Genomic DNA, 24,115 nt, shown 5'->3' on the forward strand with positions numbered 1-24,115 from the left:
CTTTGTTCAGTCAGAAAACTCTGAGTAGTAATCAATAACTGGCTATATATATAAATACATGTACATGTGAATAAAATAACAAAGTGTAATACCATTAAATTATCACATATGTAACACAGAGCAGATTTTATTGCTTTAACAATCAGACCTTAAGACCATAAACTGAGAACAGACTTTAGTCAAAATTTAGATTATGAATTTCTTGGGTTTTGTTTGACATATGTGTTTTAAGAACTGCAGGACTGTATAATGTTCAAATATAAAAAAGTGATGAAAATTTTGTTAGATTATGAAAATTATTTCAAAAATTATATCAATTTGAAAATTCGACTTAAGTCTGTTCTCAGTTTATGGTCTTGGGGCCAGGACTTGAGAAACTTATCATTCTACATAATATCACATTATTCAGTTTAATATTGATGGATGCATAACTTTATCATATGCACAAAAGTAAGTAATACATTTAGTGATACACATTTCTATTTGAAGATATATATATATATATTTTTTTTAAATCAAGAATTGTTTTAGAGAGACTGTAGTCTGAAAGAAAGATTCATGATTTTCATTTTTCTTACAAGATGGGTAATTTCCCCCCCCCCCCCCCACCCCCCCAAACTCTCAGGTATAATAATAGTACAAACATACATTGTACACTAGTAGCTACCTGCTTAGTTTCATTTAATGGTGGTATATATACTATATATCTAGTATTTCTTGACTGTAAGAATAAATCTTTCAGCTATACACAGTGTAATTGATCCTTTAGTTTTCTCCTATTTTGTCCATGCCTAGATCAAATTGACTGGTTTATTTAAATACTGAAGCCTCATTATTGTTGAAAAGTATCACATTTATATTCACAACTTCCTGTTATAGACTCTGATACGTGTACAACATTCCTGCATAATAGAAGGGATAATAAGTATATATATAAAATTAAAAACTTAAACAGTGACTAATCAACGTGTTGAAATCGCCAAGGCAACTGAGGTCAGCTGACAGTCTCTGTAGCTACGTGACCTATAAGATAGACGTTGTCATAAAGGTCACCTGCTAGGTCATCATCAACATTCTGTGCTGCTCGGCGGGTGTTCTTGATGAATTCTCTCTTGGACATTTTGTTTTTTACTGCAGGACTGCTTAAGTCCACTGATAGCATGATCAGGGAGAAGCACAACACAAATACAGTATCTGAAAAAGCATTAGAAGCATAAGTCCACAATAAAATTTACATTATTTAAAAAGAAATACAACTTGCTTTTATATTTCATTTGAGATGATAAAAAAGTAGTAAATATCACTTATAAAAAAGTTACATCCCTTTACAAGCATAAATTGTTTGAGATGTGTACGTTACACAATTTATACCCTTTTTTTTTTTTTTTTTTTTTTTTTTAACGATTAAAAAACAACAAAACAATTATTACCTTTATCTAGTCCTAGTTTAGGATTACACAGGCAGAATCTGTCAGAGAATTTATCAATTATATCTGTCAGATATTCGCCCCTGTTGTTTGGAGCAGAGATGTTGCCAAACAGTTTTCGGAGGGCGTTAGGTAAAAACTGGTTTTGAAAGTTCTGTAACTGCAGAAGGTGGTCTAATACATCTCTCCTGTGAAAAAAAAAATCAATTAACAAAAAATAAAATTGCCAATTTTATAATAAATCATAGCACAAATTTTGCATTGAGTTAACAAGATTTTTTGTGTTATATGCTTTTAACCAGCACCAGACATTTGTGATATTTTCATTGTACTTCTGCTAAGAATATTCAAGAATTCAAATATTATTTGATATACTTTCATTGGTTTGGCATTCTATGATACTGAGGGGTAAAAGTACATGTATTAAGTATTTTGGGTGAAAGGTCCCCTCCAACAAATTATTGTACAGGTACATGAATTATTCAAAATTTGGTGCAATGACTTGGCACGGTGAGGTTGCTGTAACCATGAATTATCACTATAGATTTCACACCATGCATTTTTTTTTATTTATGATTTATTAATGGAGCTCATGAATTACAATGTACTGCATTGTTGTTCATGCCAAAGCCAATGAAATATAAAGCCCCCCCCCTTTTTAAGTACACCTACAGTAATACTGTACTTGGACTTGATGAGATAATGGCATTATTTAGATACAGTGTTGTAATTACATGTTAGTAAGACAACCTTGTACTATACTCACCTCATATCTAAATATTCTCTCTTTTTATCAGGCTTTATTTTATTTGTGAAGTGTAAAAATTTTGCCATTTCTAATGCATTATTTTCCATAATGCCTCTTTTGAAAAGATATTCCTCTCCCTGCAAAAGATATCAGTGTTCCACACGTGAAAAAAACAGAGGTACTGTGACCACTGAGCTCTAAATGATACCCCTACTTTCATATGAATACAATGGACAAGTTCATGTTTTGTTACCAGAAAATTCCAATTGCAAGTGTCTGTATAATCAAAACTAAAAATAGTAGGTGTACAATGGCACTATGTAATAAGTCACACTAAATTGTAATCAGTGGTATAGGAGGAGTTGCAAATAAGACATGAGTACCCAAAATATTATAGAAAGAATGGCACTTTCCATTTTTTGCTATGGGAAACTCCAAATATGTGTCTGATCAAAATGTAAAATAGAAGGTGTGCAATGGCACTATGTAATTAAGATTTTGTTAAAGTTTCAATAAATTTTATTCAGTGGTATAGATGGAGATGCGGATAACATCGGATGGCTACTCCTAAGTGTTAAGGATGGATGGAAAGATGAATGGGTGGACAGAAACCCTCATCACTATATACTCCTGCTTATCAAGCCAGGGTATAAAAAGGAAAAGTATGTCTGAAATACAAATACAGCAGCACAGGAGGTCTAATGGACCCTGTTGTTCTTCATCAGAAGATTTTTTTTAAGTTTTCCTCCTTAATTTAATTAAAATTTTTGACTCCATATTGGACCAAAATGTAGCTTTCTCATAAGTTTCATCTATCCTGGCTGAGTGGTTTTTGAGAAGATGGTTTTTTTAAGATGTCATTAATATTTCAATAATTCTTTATTATCTCCCCTTGAAATAGGGAGTGGCCCTTCATTTGAACAAAATCCAAGGATGCTTTGTGGTAAATTTGGTTGAAATTGGCTCAGTGGTTCTTGAGAAGAAGTCAAAAATATGAACAGTTTACAGAAAGATGGATACCAGACAAAATGTGATCAGAAAATCTTCTTGAGTTTTCAGCTCAGGTGAGCTAAAAACTAGACCTAAAACAGTCTGTCATATCTACCAGTACTCATTTTATAGATCTTTGGACAAAATGTAAACATGATCGCTTTATCATCATCGTCGGAAACCCATGGCCAATCTAGCATACACTTATTGAATAAGCGTATGCGAGATTGGCTGTGGGTTTCCGACAATGCTTTATCACATACATAGAAAATTGGAGCAAATCTTAGCAGAGGTGATGCAAATTAAGTTGCTACTGTACAAGTTAAGATTCACAAAATTAATTTATAAACAGACTCTATGTCAGGAATAAAATTCTCAAGTTTTTATTGTTTTGGATTATTTCTATTTTCATAATTAATGTTTATAAATATGTTGCCAAAGTAGAAGTCATATTATAACATTTTTTTTTAATTGGGAAATTGTCCTAAAAAATCACAGTGAAATAAAAATCTTCTTGCCTCAAATGGATTGCCATTAAATGTGAGTGATGCCTCATCCAACAACAGGAAAAGTTTCTTATAAGACAGTTTCACTGGTTGTCTTATGTACTTATACACACTGGCATATCCCCAGGATGCCTTACACAATCTGGAAAGGAACAAATAATATAAAACCATAAACTGAAAGTTAAATGTTTGGGTATGAATTGCACAAAAATCAGTTTACAGTAAAACATGCATAGAGCAAACATGATTCTAATAAATTGATGCTTACAGTGAAGTTATTTTCATTTCCCTCGACTTTAGAATATATTGAACACTTAACGATGATAACAAAATATGCTTGTAAGGAAGCAAAATTGTCCATCCCTCGCATGTCGAGTTATAAGCATGTTTTACTGTATTCTATTGTATTTGCAGTTTTGCGCTTATTTTTGAGGCTTAGTGGAGAGGTCACTTTTTTTCTGCTGAACTTTTCAGCTAAAAAATAACATTCTGACATAAATATTATGTCTGAGAAAATCCAAATGGTACAAGAGAAAAAATATCTGAGTCAGTATAAAGTTGTAAAAGACTCTTTAACCTGAAATAATATGACAATGTATGGGTCATTGTGAAAAAGGTGAAGATAACAAACAGTGATCGATCTCATTAAATATACAAACAATTACAAATTTGTGAACAGGGCATAAAACACAGAAAATTCCAGAGGTGGGATCAGGTGTCTAGAAGGAGTAAGCATCCCCTGTTGACCAGTCATACCCAATCAATATCTCATTCTTTGCTTTCAAATTTTATCATAACTACTGACTGAATTTTCAGTGAATATCATGAATATGGATTTTACTCATTTTGTATTCCTTAATCCATAAAAACACTGCTATGTGAACGATTTTCAACAATGACCAAAATAGTTTGGCGTAAAATTGAAATATAAAAGATACATATCAAACTATGAAGAAATAATAAAACTCACCCCATCCATAAGACATCGTCATTGGCCAAGTTATCCCAGACACAGGCAGCTAGACACAGATCAGTGGCATCTAAATGGGAGAGGATAGCCATGCTGATTTCCGGCGGCAACTCCGCCAGGTTAGGAAATGTTGTGGCCACCACCTGGTTGTTTTCAACTTCATTTTGTGATTCTAAATGCCGCCTTAGGATCTGTCCCATATCCTATATATAACAAGAGTCTCATTGGTCAAACACTCACTTAGGTCATGTTTTTCTTTATGACAGCTACACAAAACACATAATTGTGGCTATCAACTTAAATTCCATTGTTTCACCAATTTTAAATGAAAGTTTATTGTGGCATGGCAACAAATTTAGAGATTGCAGACTTGTTCTTCTTATGAAAGACTTTATATTCATTGTAATTTTTCTCTCCTATTGTGGCCCAATCCTAGCCCAAGAACCCTGTTTGAATAAACACTTGACTCAACTTTTTTATAAGGAAGCTGAAGTATTGCAATATGAACTGTATATCATGACCCTGTTCTTCTTTTTCATCAGACTTCACAGGAATTTTATTTATATATTTCTATTTCAACATGTTCAAATGTTGACTCCCTGTTGTTGCCCTATCTTAGCTTATATAACAACAGATACAACACTAAAATGCATTTTCATTATTTTGGTTTTCATTATTTGGTCCAACTCCCCCTGTTCTTGAGATAAAGATTCCCTACTTGGTCCTCAGTGTCAGGATCTGAACAAAGCTAAAAGTACATTATATTGAGGCCAAAAATAAAATTAGCTTTGTTTGACGTTGCCGGCTGACTCACCTAAATCGGATACTGATCATAATTTTTATTTTGTTATATTCATCCAGATTTAGGTGTTTGTATGTTTGCGTAATATAGACAGAAGGGGAAAGAATCATGTAAACGCTTGATTGATCAAACAGTTTTCATTTATAAGCGTCTATGTGATGTTGAATTATTGAGTATCACGAATCCAAGCATGGCTGTCGAAAGCGGTAAAATGTAAACTCGGTATAACAGTCTAACAGAAGTTGATGGAATGACTCTCTGTGGTAATGTGGTTTAAAAAGTAAACTGATGAATAAGATATACCAGTTCGAAATAGAAATTTCACGGTACAATGTCCTGTCCGGTTTGCTAGTCTAGCTGCCATGCTTGGATTCGTGCACATGATTCGAATTTACACTAATTTAATGTCAGTGATTTTTAATACTATGTATATAAAAGGTTTAAAACTAATAGGGTTTGAAAATCAATGACAAAACTGAGAATCAATTCGGACTGTGGTTGTTGTTAAACTATCAGAAACCTGTGACGTTCAGATACTAACAACATGTACCATTTCTGAAATTTAAATAAAAAAAATATTTTCCCTACCTACCGACCCGAACGTATAAAGACCAAGTCGGCAATGCCAAACCAACAATATTTAATTGTGGCCTGAGATACTGTACTTACACAATGTGGCCGGATAAAGAGAATTATCAGTGTCTTCAATATTCCTATGTAAAAACTTTGAATAGTACTCTATTGTAGCACCACATTCATCCAGGTGACCATTATTAGCAGTGTGAATTTACACTTTAATGAGAGTAACTCCCTGTGCCTCTCTTGTTCTTGAGAGCAAGGTGGTTTAAGACTGTTTTATAGATAACAATTAGGAAAACATCCTGATCTGGGGAAAAAGCTCACAGGTTGTCCTAAGTCATAAGCCAGCTAGGGGAAGTCTTTTGGTGATGGCCTTATGAGCTATACACAGTGACACTGTAAACAGAACTAGACAGATAGACATGCATAGCTAGTATGAACCCCTATAATTTGTACCCCCTAATCTTTACTTTGTAAGAAATTTCAAAAAGCTTGTTTTCAAGTCCGTTTATTCTTTAGAGGATGATAATCATATGATGCCATCTCTTTTTTATCTCCCCTGAGAAAAAAAATCATTAGGTTATCCTCAGTTTATACAAAACTGTATCGATCCCCATCCATCCAAGAATAATTTGTGGTAATCTGATTGGAATTGATTGAAAACAGATCAATGTTTTTGAATAACAGGCACCAGTCAAACAAACTTCTAAAAGAAGCTCCCCTGAGGCTTTGGCTCAGGAGAGCTGTAATAAATATTTCCTTATGAGAACTACAGTATGGAATAATGCACAGAGAAATAACTGTGGTCAAATCACACATTTCCTATCAACGAATTTAAATAAAAGTACCATTTTAGTGAAAAATCATAGCTTCGTAGACAGTGATAGCAATAAGAAATGATAAATTATGTTTGTTTACCATGATTACATCGAGGAAATTCAGGATAAAAGACAATCGATAATTTTATGAAATCAATAAGGGTTGCTATTAATGTAAAAAAGAATGTTACTTACAAATTAAACTCATTCCACTGAACTACATAATAGCACTTCCGTGACCAGTTATCAATGATAATGCATTGTAAAAAATTACAAAATGTAGAAAATGACGTGGAACCCTGATTTGTTTTTATACTCAGCACTTCATGGAACGAAGGAATTTCATTGGTTAAAAAAATATTTGCTAAGATTTATGAAAATTCAATTTTTTGTGTTAAAAGGTTTGCGGTTTTTATTTCATTTCTAGTTTAAACAATGTGGAGGATTTTTTAACTCATTTTTCAAAATGTACAAAAAAGGATGTATAATAATCTTAAGGTAGTCCAATCCTCAGGTTCTGAAAATCAGCTTTTAAGTGATTGAAAATGCTCACAAAAATGTCTCTGATTTCACCTAATAACGTGAATTTACCCATTGAATTTCTTCAAAGTTCGTCATTATAGTTAATCATATTATATAGGGAAAATTATCAAATCTCAAATATATTTTCAGGAAATGTGAATAAAAACACTAGCTATGCATTTTCTAATTGGAAATTGATCAACAAATATAATTTAGGATAGTAAAATATAGGTATCCAGGCATTTGGAGAAAATTTGATCTTTTTTATGCTTATACAGTATTTTAGTTCCTCTTTTTACTTCAATTGTGGTATAACACATAGTGTAAAAAGTTTGTGCTATCATTGCTAGACATCACATATCACGTCTAATTTCATACCATGCTAAAAAGCAGTCGTAACTAATGCTAGACTAAAAAGGAAATTCAATTTCTCTAAAAATGAATTTTTTTTTCTTTTGTGGGATACAAATTTCAACTTTTTACAAGACCGTTTCTAAGACTTCAAAGAACCTTAAATCATATTAAGATGCATAAAATGAAAATTGTTGCACGAAAAGATCTCAATTTCAAGCTTCATTTTGAGACTTTTTAAATAAAATAATAAATTTAAGAGTTATCCTTCCTGCCTGAGGATCGGATATCCTTAAAGGGACATGGACACAGTTTGGAAGTTAATAATATCCTTCTTTTTTTCAGTTGAATTTTATGACTTATATGTTGCGATCTCCAGCGTGTCATACCAAGGTGCACATTCATAAACGTACCTAAAAATTATCAAAAGCTAACGGGAGTCTTTGTCACACATTCTTCCACTCTCAGGTACTAAAATTTATCCTTAATATTTAGGGAAAATGGGAAATCTGATGTTTTTATGGAAAGAGAGAGAGAGAGAGAGAGAGAGAGAGAGAGAGAGAGAGAGAGAGAAGAAAAGTACAATCAAGAAAAGAGTAGAAATCCCAACGCAACCAGTGTTGCTCTGTTCAATAATGTAAGCAGTGCTACCAATTAGCAAATCAAACACATCCGTAAAATATTAACATAAACAATGAACATTTACATACACAGGTATTTATTGGTGTAAGGTTGTGAAGAATGCCGTTGTCATTGAATATTTAGAATTTTCATCTAAGTTCAAGTCATTAAACTGAAGTTATATATAAATTCCAAATTGTAAACAATTCGAATAGGTGATATATCACCTATTCATTTCCAACAGGTGATATCACGTATTCGAATAAGTGATATCACCTATTCAATTTGAATGATATCACCTATTCGAACTCACAAATCATGAGGATTATTTTCAATATCGATCATTGTTCTATCATCATTGACAGAGATTTGCTGAACTTCATCGCGAAACATCAAGATAAACATTCAAATCTTGGAGCTACTAGGCGAACTTTCATAATCAAATAACTCCCAATTCTAGGTCACTGCGTGTCACAACATAGTTGTTTAATATTTCTTTTCGAATATTCGTCTCAAATGTAAATGTAAAATTTTAATAAACAACAATGCCGGGAAATCACCGTGTATATATCTCAACATGTGGGGTGTATATGCTATGTTATACACGAGTTGTATGGTTTCGAAGCGATATAAAGAGGGTCAAGGTACGGGTTTTTTTTCATCCAATTTATGGATACATTTCGCCGGAAAGCATATGCTTACGGAAGAAAGCATTATTTTAGGAGTACATGGATACCAGTGAATCTACTGTAAACTTTCTAGTTTATCTTGAACTCCTCAACATAATTCCGAAGATCGGAGCAAGATTGAAGTTGCTTTGGGTTTATGATCAAATATTTACATTTCCAATGTCTTTGTCCGAGATAAAATTACAAATTGTAAAAATACTTTATTTCTACATAAATTTACTGGTTCATCGATAGGCGCGGTTAAAAAAAATCACGTGCGGGGCGGGACACATAGAGACAGAAGCGGGGCTTGTAGCATATGAATTTTGCAGAATCAAGAGCATGTAAATATAAGGAATAACTGTCAGATTTTTTGGATTCATGACGATGATCAATCGATTGGCTTGCGTGATAATTTTATACATAAACGCCTTCGGCGTTTATGCAAATTATCACGCAAGCCACTCGATAATTCACATCATGAATCCAAAAAATAAGTCAGTTATTCCTTAAATATCAGAACAAAGCTTTGCTATATCATCACTTCTTTTTTTTTTATATATATATTTCTGTTAAACAGATGTTACTTATATAAATGTATGTATAAATTGTCTGGAAATAAAATAGTTCGTATTTAAAGATATTAATGGAAAAATGAATGTTGTACCCGCAGTGTATGCAACCTGTTGGGCCCGAGCTGTATACCCCTTTTTTTTCTTACTATCCTGGAACGAAATATCATTAAAAACATAACATATACAAGAGATTGTTGTGATAGTTTTATTTAATGTTTTATATGCAATATAGCGCAACCCAGAGTACATGAAATCGATTTACAGAACGAATTTGATACATGTTTATCTCCCTTTTAATCATTCCATTTTGCTTTGCAGATAGATGTAGAGATTCACCATACATTGGAAGTTTGTAATATTCAAAAACATACTCAAATACAAATCAAACCAATCATCAGACCCAATATGATGACCAACAAATCACCCCTTTCTTTCAATTTAAAGGCAACTCATGCAGATGTTTTCCTAAAGAATGTTTAATATGCATCATTTTAACAATTAAATTTATGTTTTTCATGATTTCTGCTTAAGATATTTAGGTGTATTTATATTTAAGAAATGAATTTCATTTTTACCCGGCGTATTTCATGAAGCGCGTTAACTCTGAATAAATAGCTTTTTTGGTCTTTTTGTAATGTCATGACAGGCCCGTAGGAAGCAATTTCAGTTGGGGGGGGGGGGGGGGGGCACAGCCATACATTTTCAGTCGAGAGGGCATCAGGCATTTTTATTGAGGGGGCACAAGCATATAGTATTTATTTTTTCTACAGTACTCTATATGTCGGCAAAATTATTGGGGGGGGGGGGCACGGCCCCCCCGTCCCCCCCCCCCGGTTCCTACGGCCATGCCATAAATATCGCACAATATAAACAGACCCACGTCTGTTATCAGGGAAGAGTTACTTAATTTAATTATTAGTTCTAACATGATATTTCAAAATTATTATTAAAATCCATAACATAATAAAACTGTAATTAAGCTGTAGATAACTCATGTTCAAAGCTGAACAGTAATAAATAAGAATTTAATGCATTATGATAATTTTAATAAATTAGACATACGTAGATCAAATTAAAAAAAAAAGACTGGGTAATTAAATATAAAATATAAAATTAAATATAAAAAGTATAAATAATGATAATTTTAAAAATCAAACATTTTTTTTTGAATTTCCGAAATACCTACGTGTAGTCTATTTTGTGGTGTTTGGTGGTGGTGGTGGTGGGGGGGGGGGGGGGGGTTGGTTGACAAGTTGCTTCCCTTCGTATTATTTATATGCTGTATACTATGCCCCCAGGAGCCCATATTTTGGCAATTAATCATTTGTATTGCATTGTAGCATTGTATCGGACTGTTTTCAGGAGTCGTTATTTTCCAAGGGGGTGGGGGTGGGTGGAGTTCAAGGTAATTTTGTTGGTTTCTTTCCTATATAGATTAATAACTCTGAAAATTCCAGGAGAAACGAAATGTTACAATTGTGTCCAAAACATTGAGAGTAGCGAGTCTTCTCTGAAATTACATTCTACCACGTACCCTCACCCCACAACCGCACAGAATGGTTATCCCTTTAAAATGTTCATTTTTATAATCGACTTTCTTTCTTATAAATAGTTTGGCGAAATATGAGATCTTTTCAAATGAGGGAATAAAATGAGCTTATCTATTTCTGAAACTGAAAGGAAATATATATGTGAATGGCAAAAAATATTGATTATACATATGAATTTCCAGGGGTCCGTGTTTATACCCTGTTCACAGATTTGTATTGGTTGAAGTCCTTATGAGATCGATCACTGTTCGTTATCTTTACCCATTTCGAAGTATTGAATAAATATATATTCATAATACACAATTTATACAGTGTTTGTATTATGTTTAACAGGGCGAAATTATTAGATTTGAATGAGCTGAACTCAAGAAGGGCAAAAGTGTCCTCAGTGCGAGGGGGGGGGGGGTCGTTTGGGCGATTCCATGATTATGTAGATTTAAACCAATGCAACATCTAGCGTCAATTCTGATAACGTTCGTTCTTTGCAAACTATCTAGCGATAATTCTGTTAATGACTGTTGTGATCGTTCCTTTAGCAATTGTTAACTGAGTCTATTGATTTTTAAGCGTGTTTTTGTACGTCAATATGTTTTTGGAAATTAATTCTTGGCTCGGCATTAAGGTCCTTTTTAACATCTTCTGTCGCTTTTACACTTGTATGTATAATATTTTCAATGATTTTTCGCACTAACATTTGTAAGAAGAAGAATTAAGCAGTATACACCCCGGGTTCAATAGATTGCATACACCCCGGGTACAACATTCATTTTTCGTCAATACCTTTACATACGAACCATTTTATTTCCAGACAATTTATACGAGGTATCCATATACTCCTAAAGCAATGTTTTCTTCCGTAAGCATATGCTTTCCGGCGAAATGTATCCATAAATTGAGAAATTGGACAAAAAAGTACCTTGATCCCCTTTTTATCGCTTCGAAATCATACACCTCGTGCAAAACATAGTGTTGGGATATACACGATGGAAATTAACTTGTTTGGTACGTGATCAAATCTACTGAAAAGCCCCTTCCGGCATCACAAGATTTGATCAAGTGACCAACCACGTTCATTTCCCAGTGAACTTTTTAACATTGTTGTTTATTTCTTAATTATACACGTAGGCTCAATGTTGAAACAATATGGTTGTTGTGCCAATATAGATTTTTTCATTTGTTTTGTTTGTTTGTTTGTTTTGTTTTTTTTTACTTTGTTTTTCATTTACTGTTGTTGTGATTTTTTTTATCCTTAGAGTCTTTACATCATATACAGCTGGCTGGTCTAAACACAGAGCTATCTGGCAATCTATTTGGACTGAATAGATAGGTTAATGGCAGACAAACAACTAAACAATAAAAATAGAAAAATAACAAATAGTAATCAATCTCAAAAACCCAAAATATGATCATCAGTTGAGAATCCCCTGTAGATCGGTCACTCGATCTCGCCGTACGCAAGTCCTTAGTATGCAAGTAATGTTCTAATAATTTTCATTAAAAACGTCAGTCAAACTCGAGCTAAAAAGTTGTATATGACAATTACACAGATAATTTCAGCTTTCCGTCATCAACTTCTCCTATTTATGTAGTAATATTCTATCACCTATTACGTTTATTCGGTATGCAAGAGAATGTTCCGAGTACGATCAATTTTTAAACCGATACAAACAACTGACAAATAAGTTGATGTTATTGGGCTTTCAACATTGTTTAAAGTCATCATTTCTACAGTGTAAATTCTCTTGTTGTTAAAATAACTTTTGCATATATATATATATATATATATATATATATATATATATATATATATATATATATATATATATATATATATATATATATTAGGGATGGCAACGAATATTCGAACATTCGAATATTCATTTGATGAGTTGATATTCGAATATGAATTTAAGATTCGAATATTCGGTGTTTTTCAGATTTCATAAAAAGAAGTACTGTGATTAATAAATTTTGATTAGAACAGTGCTGGAATTATCCCTCTTTAATTTACTAGCGATCAATTTCGATCGTCTGATTTCTTTCACTACTTTCTTATCTTATAGAATTACTAAATTACATGGATTTTGTTTTGAGTAAGGTGTTAAAGAATTGTACAATAATGCTTTATGTATAATACAAAACTTTCATAATTTTTATTACATGTAGTTAAATACGATCGGGTCTAGAATAGAAGACAACAAAATGAAAACCTTCTTAGAATGTCTAAAAGACGTGAATAGTATACTTATCAAAACAAATTTAATTGATCATTCAAATGAATGTCCACTGTAATTAATTTTGTAAAGGGCTCAATTTCAGAATAAATGATTATATCTTGGGTTGTACATAATCCTGAATTTTATATTCATTATCGGGAAATTAGTTAATTACCTAGGAAAATTGTCTATGGAAATATTTATTTATATTTTAAAACCATTGTATCAAAGATTATAGTCACATCTCTTATTAGGAAGATAATTGTAATTTATTACACGTATTGAAATCTGGACAGTATACCGTTACGACTATATCTTGCCTTTGGCAAGACGACTGGTTCCTCAGTCGGAGCTACTATAAATACATATGTTTCATTTGTTAAAAATATACTTTTCTACATTTAAATCAATTATTTATTTCAAACATTGACAAATATCAAATGGAATTTTATTGCACACCTACGAAAGTCTTCATACAAATTTACTTCCAATATAAGTATACCTACGCTAAACCTTTCATGAGAGTAGGATGATGCATATTTAAAATAAAACAGATTTTATTTATTTTATCGAATATTCGAATATATTCGAATACTTGCATTGAATATTCGAATATGAATTATTGACAAAATTGACATCCCTAATATATATATATATATATACAAACTATTATTGGGTAGAATATTTTACTGACACGTTTCTAACTAATTGTTAGGCTATTGTTTCTATACTGATTTTGACTACCCAGATTTATAATGGATCAACTCAGAGGATTCACGGTGGGGGTGACCGGTAGACAAGGAGTGCTTTCCACTCCTAGCTAGGCACCTGATTCCACCTCTGAAGTTTCCATGCAGTCCTTGTTATTCAGTCACATGATTGGCCGTGACAACAGCAAGGGCGGACCCATCAATTTTTCCTAAATTAGTGAACAAACTTTTTTCAAAGTCGTCATTTCAAATACATAGTTTTGTAAGTTCGGACAACAGATTTGTCTCACAATAATCAGGTGGTACAGCTTTGCAGTTTCACGACCAGTGTTGTGACTGAGTCACTGCTATTAGACTCTTTTACATGGCACGATTTTAGAGCAGCCATAATAAATAGATGGGACTGTCGAAGTTTGGAAAGAGCAAGCTCATCGTAAAATCCTTATCCACAGACCCTTAGATAAAACCCTCTAAGTCCTAACATACTAGTACTAGTATTTTATGAATAAAATATAGGAAAACTATAGATATTATTTAAATACTTCATTAGAGTACCATTGTAGAGATTTTCCTGCATTTGAGAGTGTGTCAAGATTGGATACTAGTATTTCAATCCTTCAAGTCTTTAATCCAATAAGATTGGGAAATAATTGTACAGTTTCGATATTTCAAATATCGGTATACTTGTATTTATAACATCACATACAAAACAAATTCATTAATATAGTAAGTGTAATTTCTTTGCATTGAAAATGCATCAATAGTTCCTTCATTCAACAGTCACAGTCTTTATACACAGTCTCAAATAATACCAACAGACAGATCACAGTTTTGCGTCTTTGACGATTATTCAAAAAAGATACCATGAACCATGGCAATGGCAAACAGAGAATGGTTTTTATACTCAATACAGGAGTAATTGTCCGTCTTAGCATCCCAGAGACATCGACTGGCCACCTCCAAACCCTGCTCCGAGCACTGTCCAATAATAACGTTACAGATAATCTTATATCGGGGAAATTCCATATTTCTGACTTTATTTCGAATCAGTTGGGCAAGATCACAACATAATTTACTGGCAGTTTTATTGTCATATGACACGCTGGACAGCTGTTCACCTAAAATCTCTTTGACGGCGTTCCGTACTTTCCATGGCACGAATGTGCTGTCTTCATCCGGAGTCATCTTGTAAGTATTTTCCATCCGAACTTTAGGTTTACAAGCAATGCTATTTTGTTCCTCTGGGAGATCTAGAAGAGCTTTAGTAAGACGACGACCCGCTAACGCGGTGGTCCCGGACATTTTCATGATGGACTTTCGGCGACCTCCTCCCCCTGGGGGTTTGATGGACTGTTTTCTGGAGGATTTGCTACCCCCAGAAACATCCGCGACGTCATCTGTCACCACAACAGGAATGGACTCCTTCATCTGTCAATAAAAGAAATCAAAAATGATTAAATTTCTGCTTACCTTCAAAAATTTATATGAAAACGGGAATGCTGCGGTGTGATTTGTCCTTGTAACCATTTTATTCCGGTCATACGACGCCAAAACTATTCAGAATCTGAACAAGTGATTTCAAACGTTAGTTTCTGTGCGTAGATTATTTATATATGTATGGGGAAAAAATAAAATGATCGGCTATCTAATTATATTAAACACTGGACATGGATTACCAGTATTAATGGTCGATGCCTGTGCAAATATAACTATGCAATCAATATATACTGGTTTTATCCGTGGATGGACTATTAACGTTGCCCTATGATTTCTAAAGGGTCAAAGGTTCAAGATTTTTATTTTATGCCTATTAAACTAGAATAGCTTGAACATTTTTCATAGTTAACAGTAAAACTAGATTCATTTTCCCTCTTGATACTAGAAACAATTTGTTCTCAGATTAAGTCTCCCCCGACAAGAGGAGACTTATTTTATTGCATTTGGTATAGTTATCTGTGTGTCTGTCCGAGACATATGGTAACTCTTAAATCCTTTATTGAAATGAATTCAAACTTTGGATGTTTCCCCTTAACATAAAGGTGAGTCAATGTCATATCCCAAGGTCAATATACTAAGTAGGCGCTGGATAGTAAAATGGTTTCAGGAATTTAACTCTGGAATTCTTGACTGGTTAGCATGTTGTTGCTGATGACCTTGAGGTGCGTTATGATCTCGACACAGGGTCATATATCAAGGGCCAAGGTTGTTGGTCATAGAAATATTGAAATTATTATACACTGTTAACCATTACTTTTGGCATTAATATTTTATTGATAAACTGCAAACAAAATTACGAATTTAACATAAACCCTTTTTTCTATTTTTTTTTATTACCTTGAAAACATTGAAATTGTTTGTCACGTGTACAGGAACAAGTAACAGGAAAAATAATTTTAAAAAATACCCTGGATCGACGTAATAAATAATTATTGTTGTACGGGGGGGGGGGGGGGGGTCACAAGGACATGTGTCTTCAATATGCCTTACCCCTTAAGTTTCATCAATACGATAAAGGTGGTAAACTTTACAGGATTATATAAACAAAGGGAAAAACATACTAGCTATAGTGTATGATAACTATTATTATGTAACTAACGGTAACTAATCCATGAAGTATATATGTAGATTAAACTATTTTGTCTGAGTTGTTTTAAAGGCTTAATCTACGTCTTTGACGATCAGTGCCATGATATGTATGCATCATAGCTAATCTTCTTAAAAGAATTGTTAATTAAAAATTTAAATCATGGTGAACATATTAATGAAAAAATGACTTACATATCCAGAAAAATATATTTCTACACCACCAAATGGTGGAAACAATAAAAAAAAATCAAACAACTTTGAATAATTCAACGACATTAATATTATAAAATGTAAGAAGTTTCTGGGACTTACCGAATCCATTGTCAAGACTTCTGTGAATTTTCACTCTGCAATAGATTGAATTCAAGACATAAATTGTTTCACACGAGACACCATTTGTCTGTTTTGACTACAAATATGCAGTTTTGTGGGATGAAATTAAATACACTTCACGTAACCTAGTTCATAAAAATTCAGATCAAGTATTTAAAAAAGATAATTTGCAATATAGATTGATTTACGGGAAGCAGTGCAAACAATACGCAAGATTACTATTTGTTCTTTTTTGTGTTACCTGTTTAAATTGCCCGAAGACGTTTAAAAAATGCTCTTCCTCTATAGAAGATACGATAATTTCAACATTTTTGATCTTTTTTTTTGTTAAAGTTATCACATTGCACATGTAATGAAGATTGCTTATAAAAACGGAAGTGTGTAGAAATGTGCAGAATTTTATAGTTAAAACACTACAAAGTTGCATCCCCAAACTGTTTTAAATGTTTATGTTCTGTTTTTATGAATGACATTAACCCATATTTAAGCTCATTCATATTAAATCTGGTACGAAAATGGAAATGATGCCCTAAAAAATGTTTAAAAAAGAATTCTTGCTTCTTTAATGAAATACATATATATATACACACAAAACAAACAGACAATTATAAAAACAAAATTTAAAAAAACAAAACAATAACTTACAAAGAGAATAAATAAGAAATAAGAATAAGCAAATCCCGATACTGACCTTTTAAGTCAGGTGAAACCAGATATCACCACTTTCGCTGGAATAATACACTCTCTCTTTTTTTCTCCAAAAATTTATTTTTAATTAAATCTCTTCACGTTTATCTCAGTCATATTTATTCATGATGTGTTCGTTGTATTCTACAAACGCATTATGCGCACAAAATGTATTCAAATCACTACTTAACAACTCAACGGGAGAGTCCCTAAGCTAGATTTTAAATACAGCTATATATTCTCCGATTTATCGGGCAAAATGTAAATGTGTACTCGCTTGTAAACGGATTAAGAGAAATTTTTCAATAAAATAATCCTCGTGGTCTTTGTAATGCGATGAAATGGCAACCTTTGAACGAAAACATATCAACAGGACATTGTCCAATAAAGAAAGCATTTAGATAACAAGGTATAATATTTTCTTATTTCTCTTTCGCCATAATTGATTGATCGTAACCCATCTCGTTAATTTGTTTTAAAACAGCAATAAAAGTCAATCGATGGGATCAGAATCAATTAAAGAGAGGGCCGACAGTGTGTAATTCGCCAGAGATTACGGTAGTCATGGATATAGAGATGATATCAATGCCTTAAAACGCCACTTTTTATTTCATTGTGACGAAGAACACGTTCATAACCCCCCTCGATTCTGACACGTCAATGATAAGATCAATGTTTGATTGAAAATCCCTTTCCTTATTTGTCACTAAAACAAGAGTAAAAGAAAGAAGAGAGAAAAAAAAAAAACTTTTGGAAAATGGTATGTTGTTTTCGTGAAATTGTCGGTCACACAGGCCTTTAGATCGCTTTAATCCGACTGACAAAAAAAAAAAAAAAAAAAAAAAAAAAAAAATTGGGGTGTAAAAAATGATACATTTTTTTTTTACACCCCATATTTTTTGGTAAGTCGGATTAAAGCGATCTAAAGGCCTGTGGTCGGTCACAAAGCAAAGATCAATGGAAAATATATAGATTTTTTTTTTCAAATAATTAAATATGCATATTGAAATATCAGATTTCAAAATATTTTTAAAATATTGAACATATACCACTGTAGATCTGTCCCTTCTCCTGTTTTCTGACCCCTCACTGATATATAAAACCAAATTTTAAAAGATATTTTGAAGGTATCACAGTGTGAACAGTCCAACATAATATTACCAATTACATTTCTTTGGGAAAAAGCACTTTAATAAAATCTAATCCCTTATGGCATTCTATATATTATACGACCAAAAAAAATATGTATATGTTTATTTTATTTTATAGGTATGTTAATTAGTGTGTCCTCCATGATTTTATCATCATAATTTTTGTTCACTTTCATTCTCCATACTGGAATTTCATGTACATCTGATCCGAATTTGTGTACTCTGTAATATTTTACATTGTCATGTACCGTGTGTTTAAGATGGTTTTGATAGAATAAATGAACTTGAACTTGGGTAACATTAGCAGATAAATTTATTAACTAATGTATATTAGAAGCACCATGGTCAAAAACAAAAATCATACTGATATATTTTTGCATATGTGGTGTCTTTTAACATTTTCCCCAAATAATATACCTGTATCATAGACAGTTTACTCCACGTGGTGTGTCTAAGTAATCAAAATCAATTTGATGGCTAATGTTACCCAGGACCCTCGTATTAAACCCATAATTTAATTCCTCTAAGTTACCCCTCCTACATATTTAAGAATTTTCTATGTTGTCACATTATAGTGTAACCCTCCAATACAACAACTTCAAATGGACTTGTAGAGTACCCCCCCCCCCCCCCCCCCGGAAAATAGGTTCTAGAGTATAGGATTTCCCCCACGGAAAAATGACTAGAGTAGGAATCCCCTTACGGAAATCCCACCCCAGATTCAATTTTCCGGGGAGAAATCCTACTCTGTGTAATAGTTATAGAGTGCGATTTCCCCCAGAGCCAATCCCTCCATAAAATGTCATGGCTGTACTTATGTATGGGGGGGGGGCACATTGTTACAAGTGTCCATTCTTCAAAATGGCGAACAGTTCCATTGAAATATACGAAGTATGAAAATTTTAAATATCCTTTTCCTCAGTTACTGTCCAACCAATTCTCTTGAAGCAATAAAATCTTATGCTTTTCATCAGGTTAAACTGGTTTCTGAAAAAATTGGTAAAATGTAATCGGTTGGAGACAAAACTGCATCCACGGAAACAAAAAGGAATTTTATTTTGAATATATATTTTTCTTCAATTGTATTTCAAACTAAATGTACATGATATACTGTATTGTATATTCAATTAATTTATTTGACAACACCATCATACATTGGCATGTAGTCAGAAATATAACAAACAATAACATACATAAAAAAGTGTCTCTCCAAGACTCTGGTTTATAGATATCAAAAATAGCTCCTGTTGCCATAGAATTCGAAATTTAAAAATGAGCATTTTATTTCTAAAAATTTAAACACTGGGCCTTTAAGAATTTAAGAGCAAACAAATTGTTTTATCTCTAGCCTAAAGGCGGCCTGGTATACATTTTAAAAATTGTGAACACAAAAATTGCGCCGACAGAGGATATTGAGACATTGAAGTTTACAATCTTTTGAGTGACTAATTTTTCAATTTCCTATGAGTTAAAATTTTAGGTTGAAACTCAATGATTTGAACTATGTATTCTAAGATTTCATACTTAATTTGACAATTCTTGTGTAGAAAACACTCATATTTCTATTAAAAAATTAGTTGACTTTCATATAAACTTTTAGTCAAAATTTCGCGATATGATTTAAGCAGGGGAAATCCCATCGTCGGATACCCACGGTGATCTTGTCTTTTACTCATCACCCACGGGTGATGAGTAAAAAACGAGATCACCAGTGGGTATCTGACGATGGGGAAATCCTACTCTGAGAACGAAATGGGGGAAATTGGCTCTGGTGTGAGATTTCCTCGCGGGGGGAAATCTTACTCTAGAGTACAGATTCCGGGTAGAAACCTGGCTGTGGAGGAAATCCTATTCTACAACACCGGTTAGTTTGCTTGTCAGGAAGTTTTGTTGTCCAGAGGAAATACCTCTCCCTTTCCTGGGTCCACCCTTTTTGTGGGCGTTTTCTTTCCTTTTTTTGGTGGTAATTTCAGGTTTAAGAGTTTATTCATGCATGTACTTTGAAGATAATACCATTGGCAATATCATCTGTAAGTATAGAAACAGTCACTCCGCTGTGGCAGTTGACTATCTTATTTGGAATTCTATCAATTTAATCCCCAAACCTCTCTGATATTTATACTTAGACAAAATGATAGAAATATATTAATATCACTCCTTATTTAAGTTTGCATTTCAGACAAAGCAAATATAGTGCCTTCCTTTTATATCAGATAAAAAGTAAGGGTAGCTGATGAGGGTGGGAGGGAGCATGGGTTCGTGACACCACTGTCAGAAGTGTGGAAAACAGAACTATGTGTTTCTGACCTACTACCCCCCCCCCCCAAAAAAAAAAATCTAACTTTTATTCAGTTTCTATTAGAGTGTTTCAAAGAATAATGCCCCACCCCATGCAATTTTTTATTTTTTCGTTGACTTATTTATTTCGTCTTTTTGACTTTTAATGTTGGTCGTTTCTTTTGAAGTCCACCCCCCCCCCCCGTGGTCCTGACACTTTTTTTTGTATACTAGCTAATGTTTTAAGTCGACTCAGAGCATATGATCTAACCACAGACACTTGGGGCATGGATCCCCCTTTCGATTTTTTTAAATATGGGATCGACACACTTTTTTTCCTTATTCGTGTTTTCTAATATACATTGCAAGTTATCGATAATGTAACCCTTTGTATGACCTGTTTTTAAATATCTTGTTTTCGACTGATACATAAAACAAGACATAGACAAAAGGGTTACATTATATCGATAACATGTAAAACGTATTTAGAGTACATATATAGGAAAAAAAGTGAGTCGATCCAAGATTTAGAAAAAAAAATGAAAGGGGGTTCTATACTCATTTATTCAGGAACGATAACTCTAATTTCTAGAACTAAACCAAAACAAGGAAGTACCTTTGTATGTAGATATCCATTTCCGTATTTTACGAACTGTCAAAAATACTTGTGTCGCAAGGTATAGATTACTATTCTATTTCACGTAGATACCAGTAACAAACTAGATTTTTAAAATTATATATATATGTGCATGTTTATAAAGAAAAACATGTATGCTGGGAAGAGGCGTACATACATCTAAAATTATATCCTTGAAATAAATTAACCATGTTTTGTTTATAAACTTTTCTTTCGCTCACATGAGCCAAAGGCTCAAAATGATCTTCTCTGATCGAAAAGTGTCCACGACACCGTGTAACGCATATTTCCCTATTACAATTCTTGTTAAAAATATCCACAAAAACATTATTTTTATCTTCTTTAGAAAGTATTGGAGAACCAAAAATGGATCCAAGGCACAGTGTCAAGGACGTGACCCGATGCAGTGTGTGTGGGACTTCAGTGATTGACATGTACTGTGAGGTCTGTCATGTCAGCCTTTGCAAGCTTTGCACCGCAGAACACATTTCTGATGAATATGACAAACATAAAGTGGTTCCATTTGAACAAAGAAATTCAAACTTGATATATCCAAAATGTGCAACACATCAGTCTAAAACTTGTGAATTTCAGTGTAGGGAATGTGACACATTTGTTTGCTCTTTATGTATGGCATCAGAAATACACAGGGGTCATACATTTTCCATCCTGTCAGAAATCTACAACTTAAAGAAAGAAGCTATCAAAAAAGACACAGAAGAATTGAAAAAGATAGTTTCCCCAAAGTATGAAGAAATTGCCAATTACATCGAATCAAAGATAGCCAGCTTGGACGAGGAATATGCGAAACTTACGGAAGAGGTGACAAAACATGGAGAAGTTTGGCACAGAGAAATTGACAAGGTCCTCAACAAAACAAAAAATGAAATTGATGACATTAAACACCAACATTTGACTGTTTTGCAGAAACATTTGGAGGAAACCAAAGAGATTCATTCTCTTATTGAGCAAACAATTGTTTCAATGAAAGAAATGGAGGGATCGAATGAAATGTCTCTAACAATGGCATACAAGTCCAAAAATAAAGAATTCCGTAAATTTCCCCCAAGACTTCAAGTGTCACTTCCAACATTCATTCCAAAAACAATGGACAGGGAACAATCTTCCAAATTGTTTGGAACTTTAATACCATTATCTATGGCAAGCGTAGAAAATGGCTATAAACAGATACTCAAAATTACACCCCGAAAACTGTTGGATAAACCAGAGCTAATCACCACCATCAGCACCGAGTATGAATACCTTTGCTGTGTGACTTGTTTCAATGATGAAGAAATCTGGACAAGTGGAGTTGTAAGCGATATAACATGCTTCGACAGTCACGGTTCACTAATAAAGACTATAAAAACTAAGTCTGGAGGATGGTTGTACGATATAGCAGTTACTGCCGAGGGAGATCTAGTGTATACTGATTGTAACACAACAACAGTGAATAAAGTAAAGAATGGTCAAACAGAGGAGATAATCAGTCTTCAGGGATGGGATCCCAGAAATCTCTGTGTTACCTCCTGCGGTGACCTCCTGGTCATAATGTTTCGCGATGATAAAACAGAAACCAAAGTCGTTCGTTATTCAGGCTACACAGAGAAACAAACGATTCAGTTTGATGATGAGGGAAACCCGCTATATCCAGGCAACAGCAACATTGAATACATCACTGAGAACAGAAACCTGGATATTTGTGTGGCTAACTATACAGCTGGTGACGTAGTCGTGGTCAGTGAGGTTGGAAAACTCCGATTTAGATATACTGGTCAACAATCTACGGAAAATGACAAAACTTTTCAACCTCATGGCATCGCCACGGACAGTCAGTATCAGATTCTGATTGCGGACTACAATAACAGTCGTATTCACATCTTAGACCAAAACGGACAATTTATCCGCTATATAGATAACTGTGGTCTAACGACACCATACGGTTTGTGTGTCGATTCAGACGACAATCTGTTTGTGGCTGAATTTTCAAATGGGACAGTAAAGAAAATCAAATATCTAATGTAGATAATATAAGATAAAGGTAAATTGAGTACTCACTATAAATATGTTGCTATCGATTTTTGACTAAAATATCACTAAAGAAAATGTGCTGCAAATAAATTAAGCCAGACCTCAAAAGGGTAGTCTTATCAAGTTTCATCGTGATTAAAAAAAGAGAGAGAGTCATCAACCACATTGCCCGTCAATTAAAGAACATAATATTTTGAAATATACATACCTTGCCACTATGGGATAAAATAACTTCAGTACGGCAACATATTCAAAGGAACACGATTGAAATTGGTAAATAAGTTATTTTTCGATGATATATGATACTGATTATTATGATAATTTCTTAATGTTACATGTGTTATTCAAGAGGAAAAAAAA

General features: G+C 33.3%; 2 protein-coding genes across 2 annotated transcripts; one reads left to right on the forward strand and one right to left on the reverse strand.

The window, feature by feature from the left end:
* Positions 1–609: 609 nt before the first annotated feature.
* Positions 610–16,988, reverse strand: LOC133173304 (F-box only protein 8-like). Its single transcript, XM_061308296.1, has 8 exons — positions 16,952–16,988; positions 14,917–15,481; positions 14,158–14,159; positions 4,642–4,844; positions 3,684–3,813; positions 2,194–2,312; positions 1,431–1,615; positions 610–1,194 (listed from the first exon to the last, which is right to left on the reverse strand). The coding sequence occupies exons 1-8, from the start codon at positions 16,958–16,960 to the stop codon at positions 995–997; spliced, it is 1,413 nt and encodes a 470-aa protein (XP_061164280.1). The 5' UTR covers positions 16,961–16,988; the 3' UTR covers positions 610–994.
* Positions 16,989–22,090: 5,102 nt separating this feature from the next.
* On the forward strand, positions 22,091–23,863 carry LOC133173797 (tripartite motif-containing protein 2-like). Its single transcript, XM_061308840.1, has one exon. It carries the CDS (start codon positions 22,091–22,093, stop codon positions 23,747–23,749), a length of 1,659 nt encoding a protein of 552 aa, XP_061164824.1. The 3' UTR covers positions 23,750–23,863.
* Positions 23,864–24,115: the final 252 nt, after the last annotated feature.

The sequence above is a fragment of the Saccostrea echinata genome, unplaced genomic scaffold (assembly GCF_033153115.1).
Source record: "Saccostrea echinata isolate AGI-Se365-2 ecotype Australia unplaced genomic scaffold, CSIRO_AGI_Sech_v1 ptg000056l, whole genome shotgun sequence".
Lineage (NCBI taxonomy): Eukaryota > Metazoa > Mollusca > Bivalvia > Ostreida > Ostreidae > Saccostrea > Saccostrea echinata.

Bases quoted from the DNA above. Each gene is read 5' to 3' on its own strand.
- LOC133173304 (XM_061308296.1), bottom strand. The intron at 2,313-3,683 runs GCAAGAAGATTT...TATCTTTTGCAG, and splicing joins TTAATGGCAATCCATTTGAG to GGAGAGGAATATCTTTTCAA. The intron at 1,616-2,193 runs GTGAGTATAGTA...TTTTTTTCACAG, and splicing joins AGAGAATATTTAGATATGAG to GAGAGATGTATTAGACCACC.
- LOC133173797 (XM_061308840.1), top strand. From the start codon at position 22,091: ATGGATCCAAGGCACAGTGTCAAGGACGTGACCCGATGCAGTGTGTGT.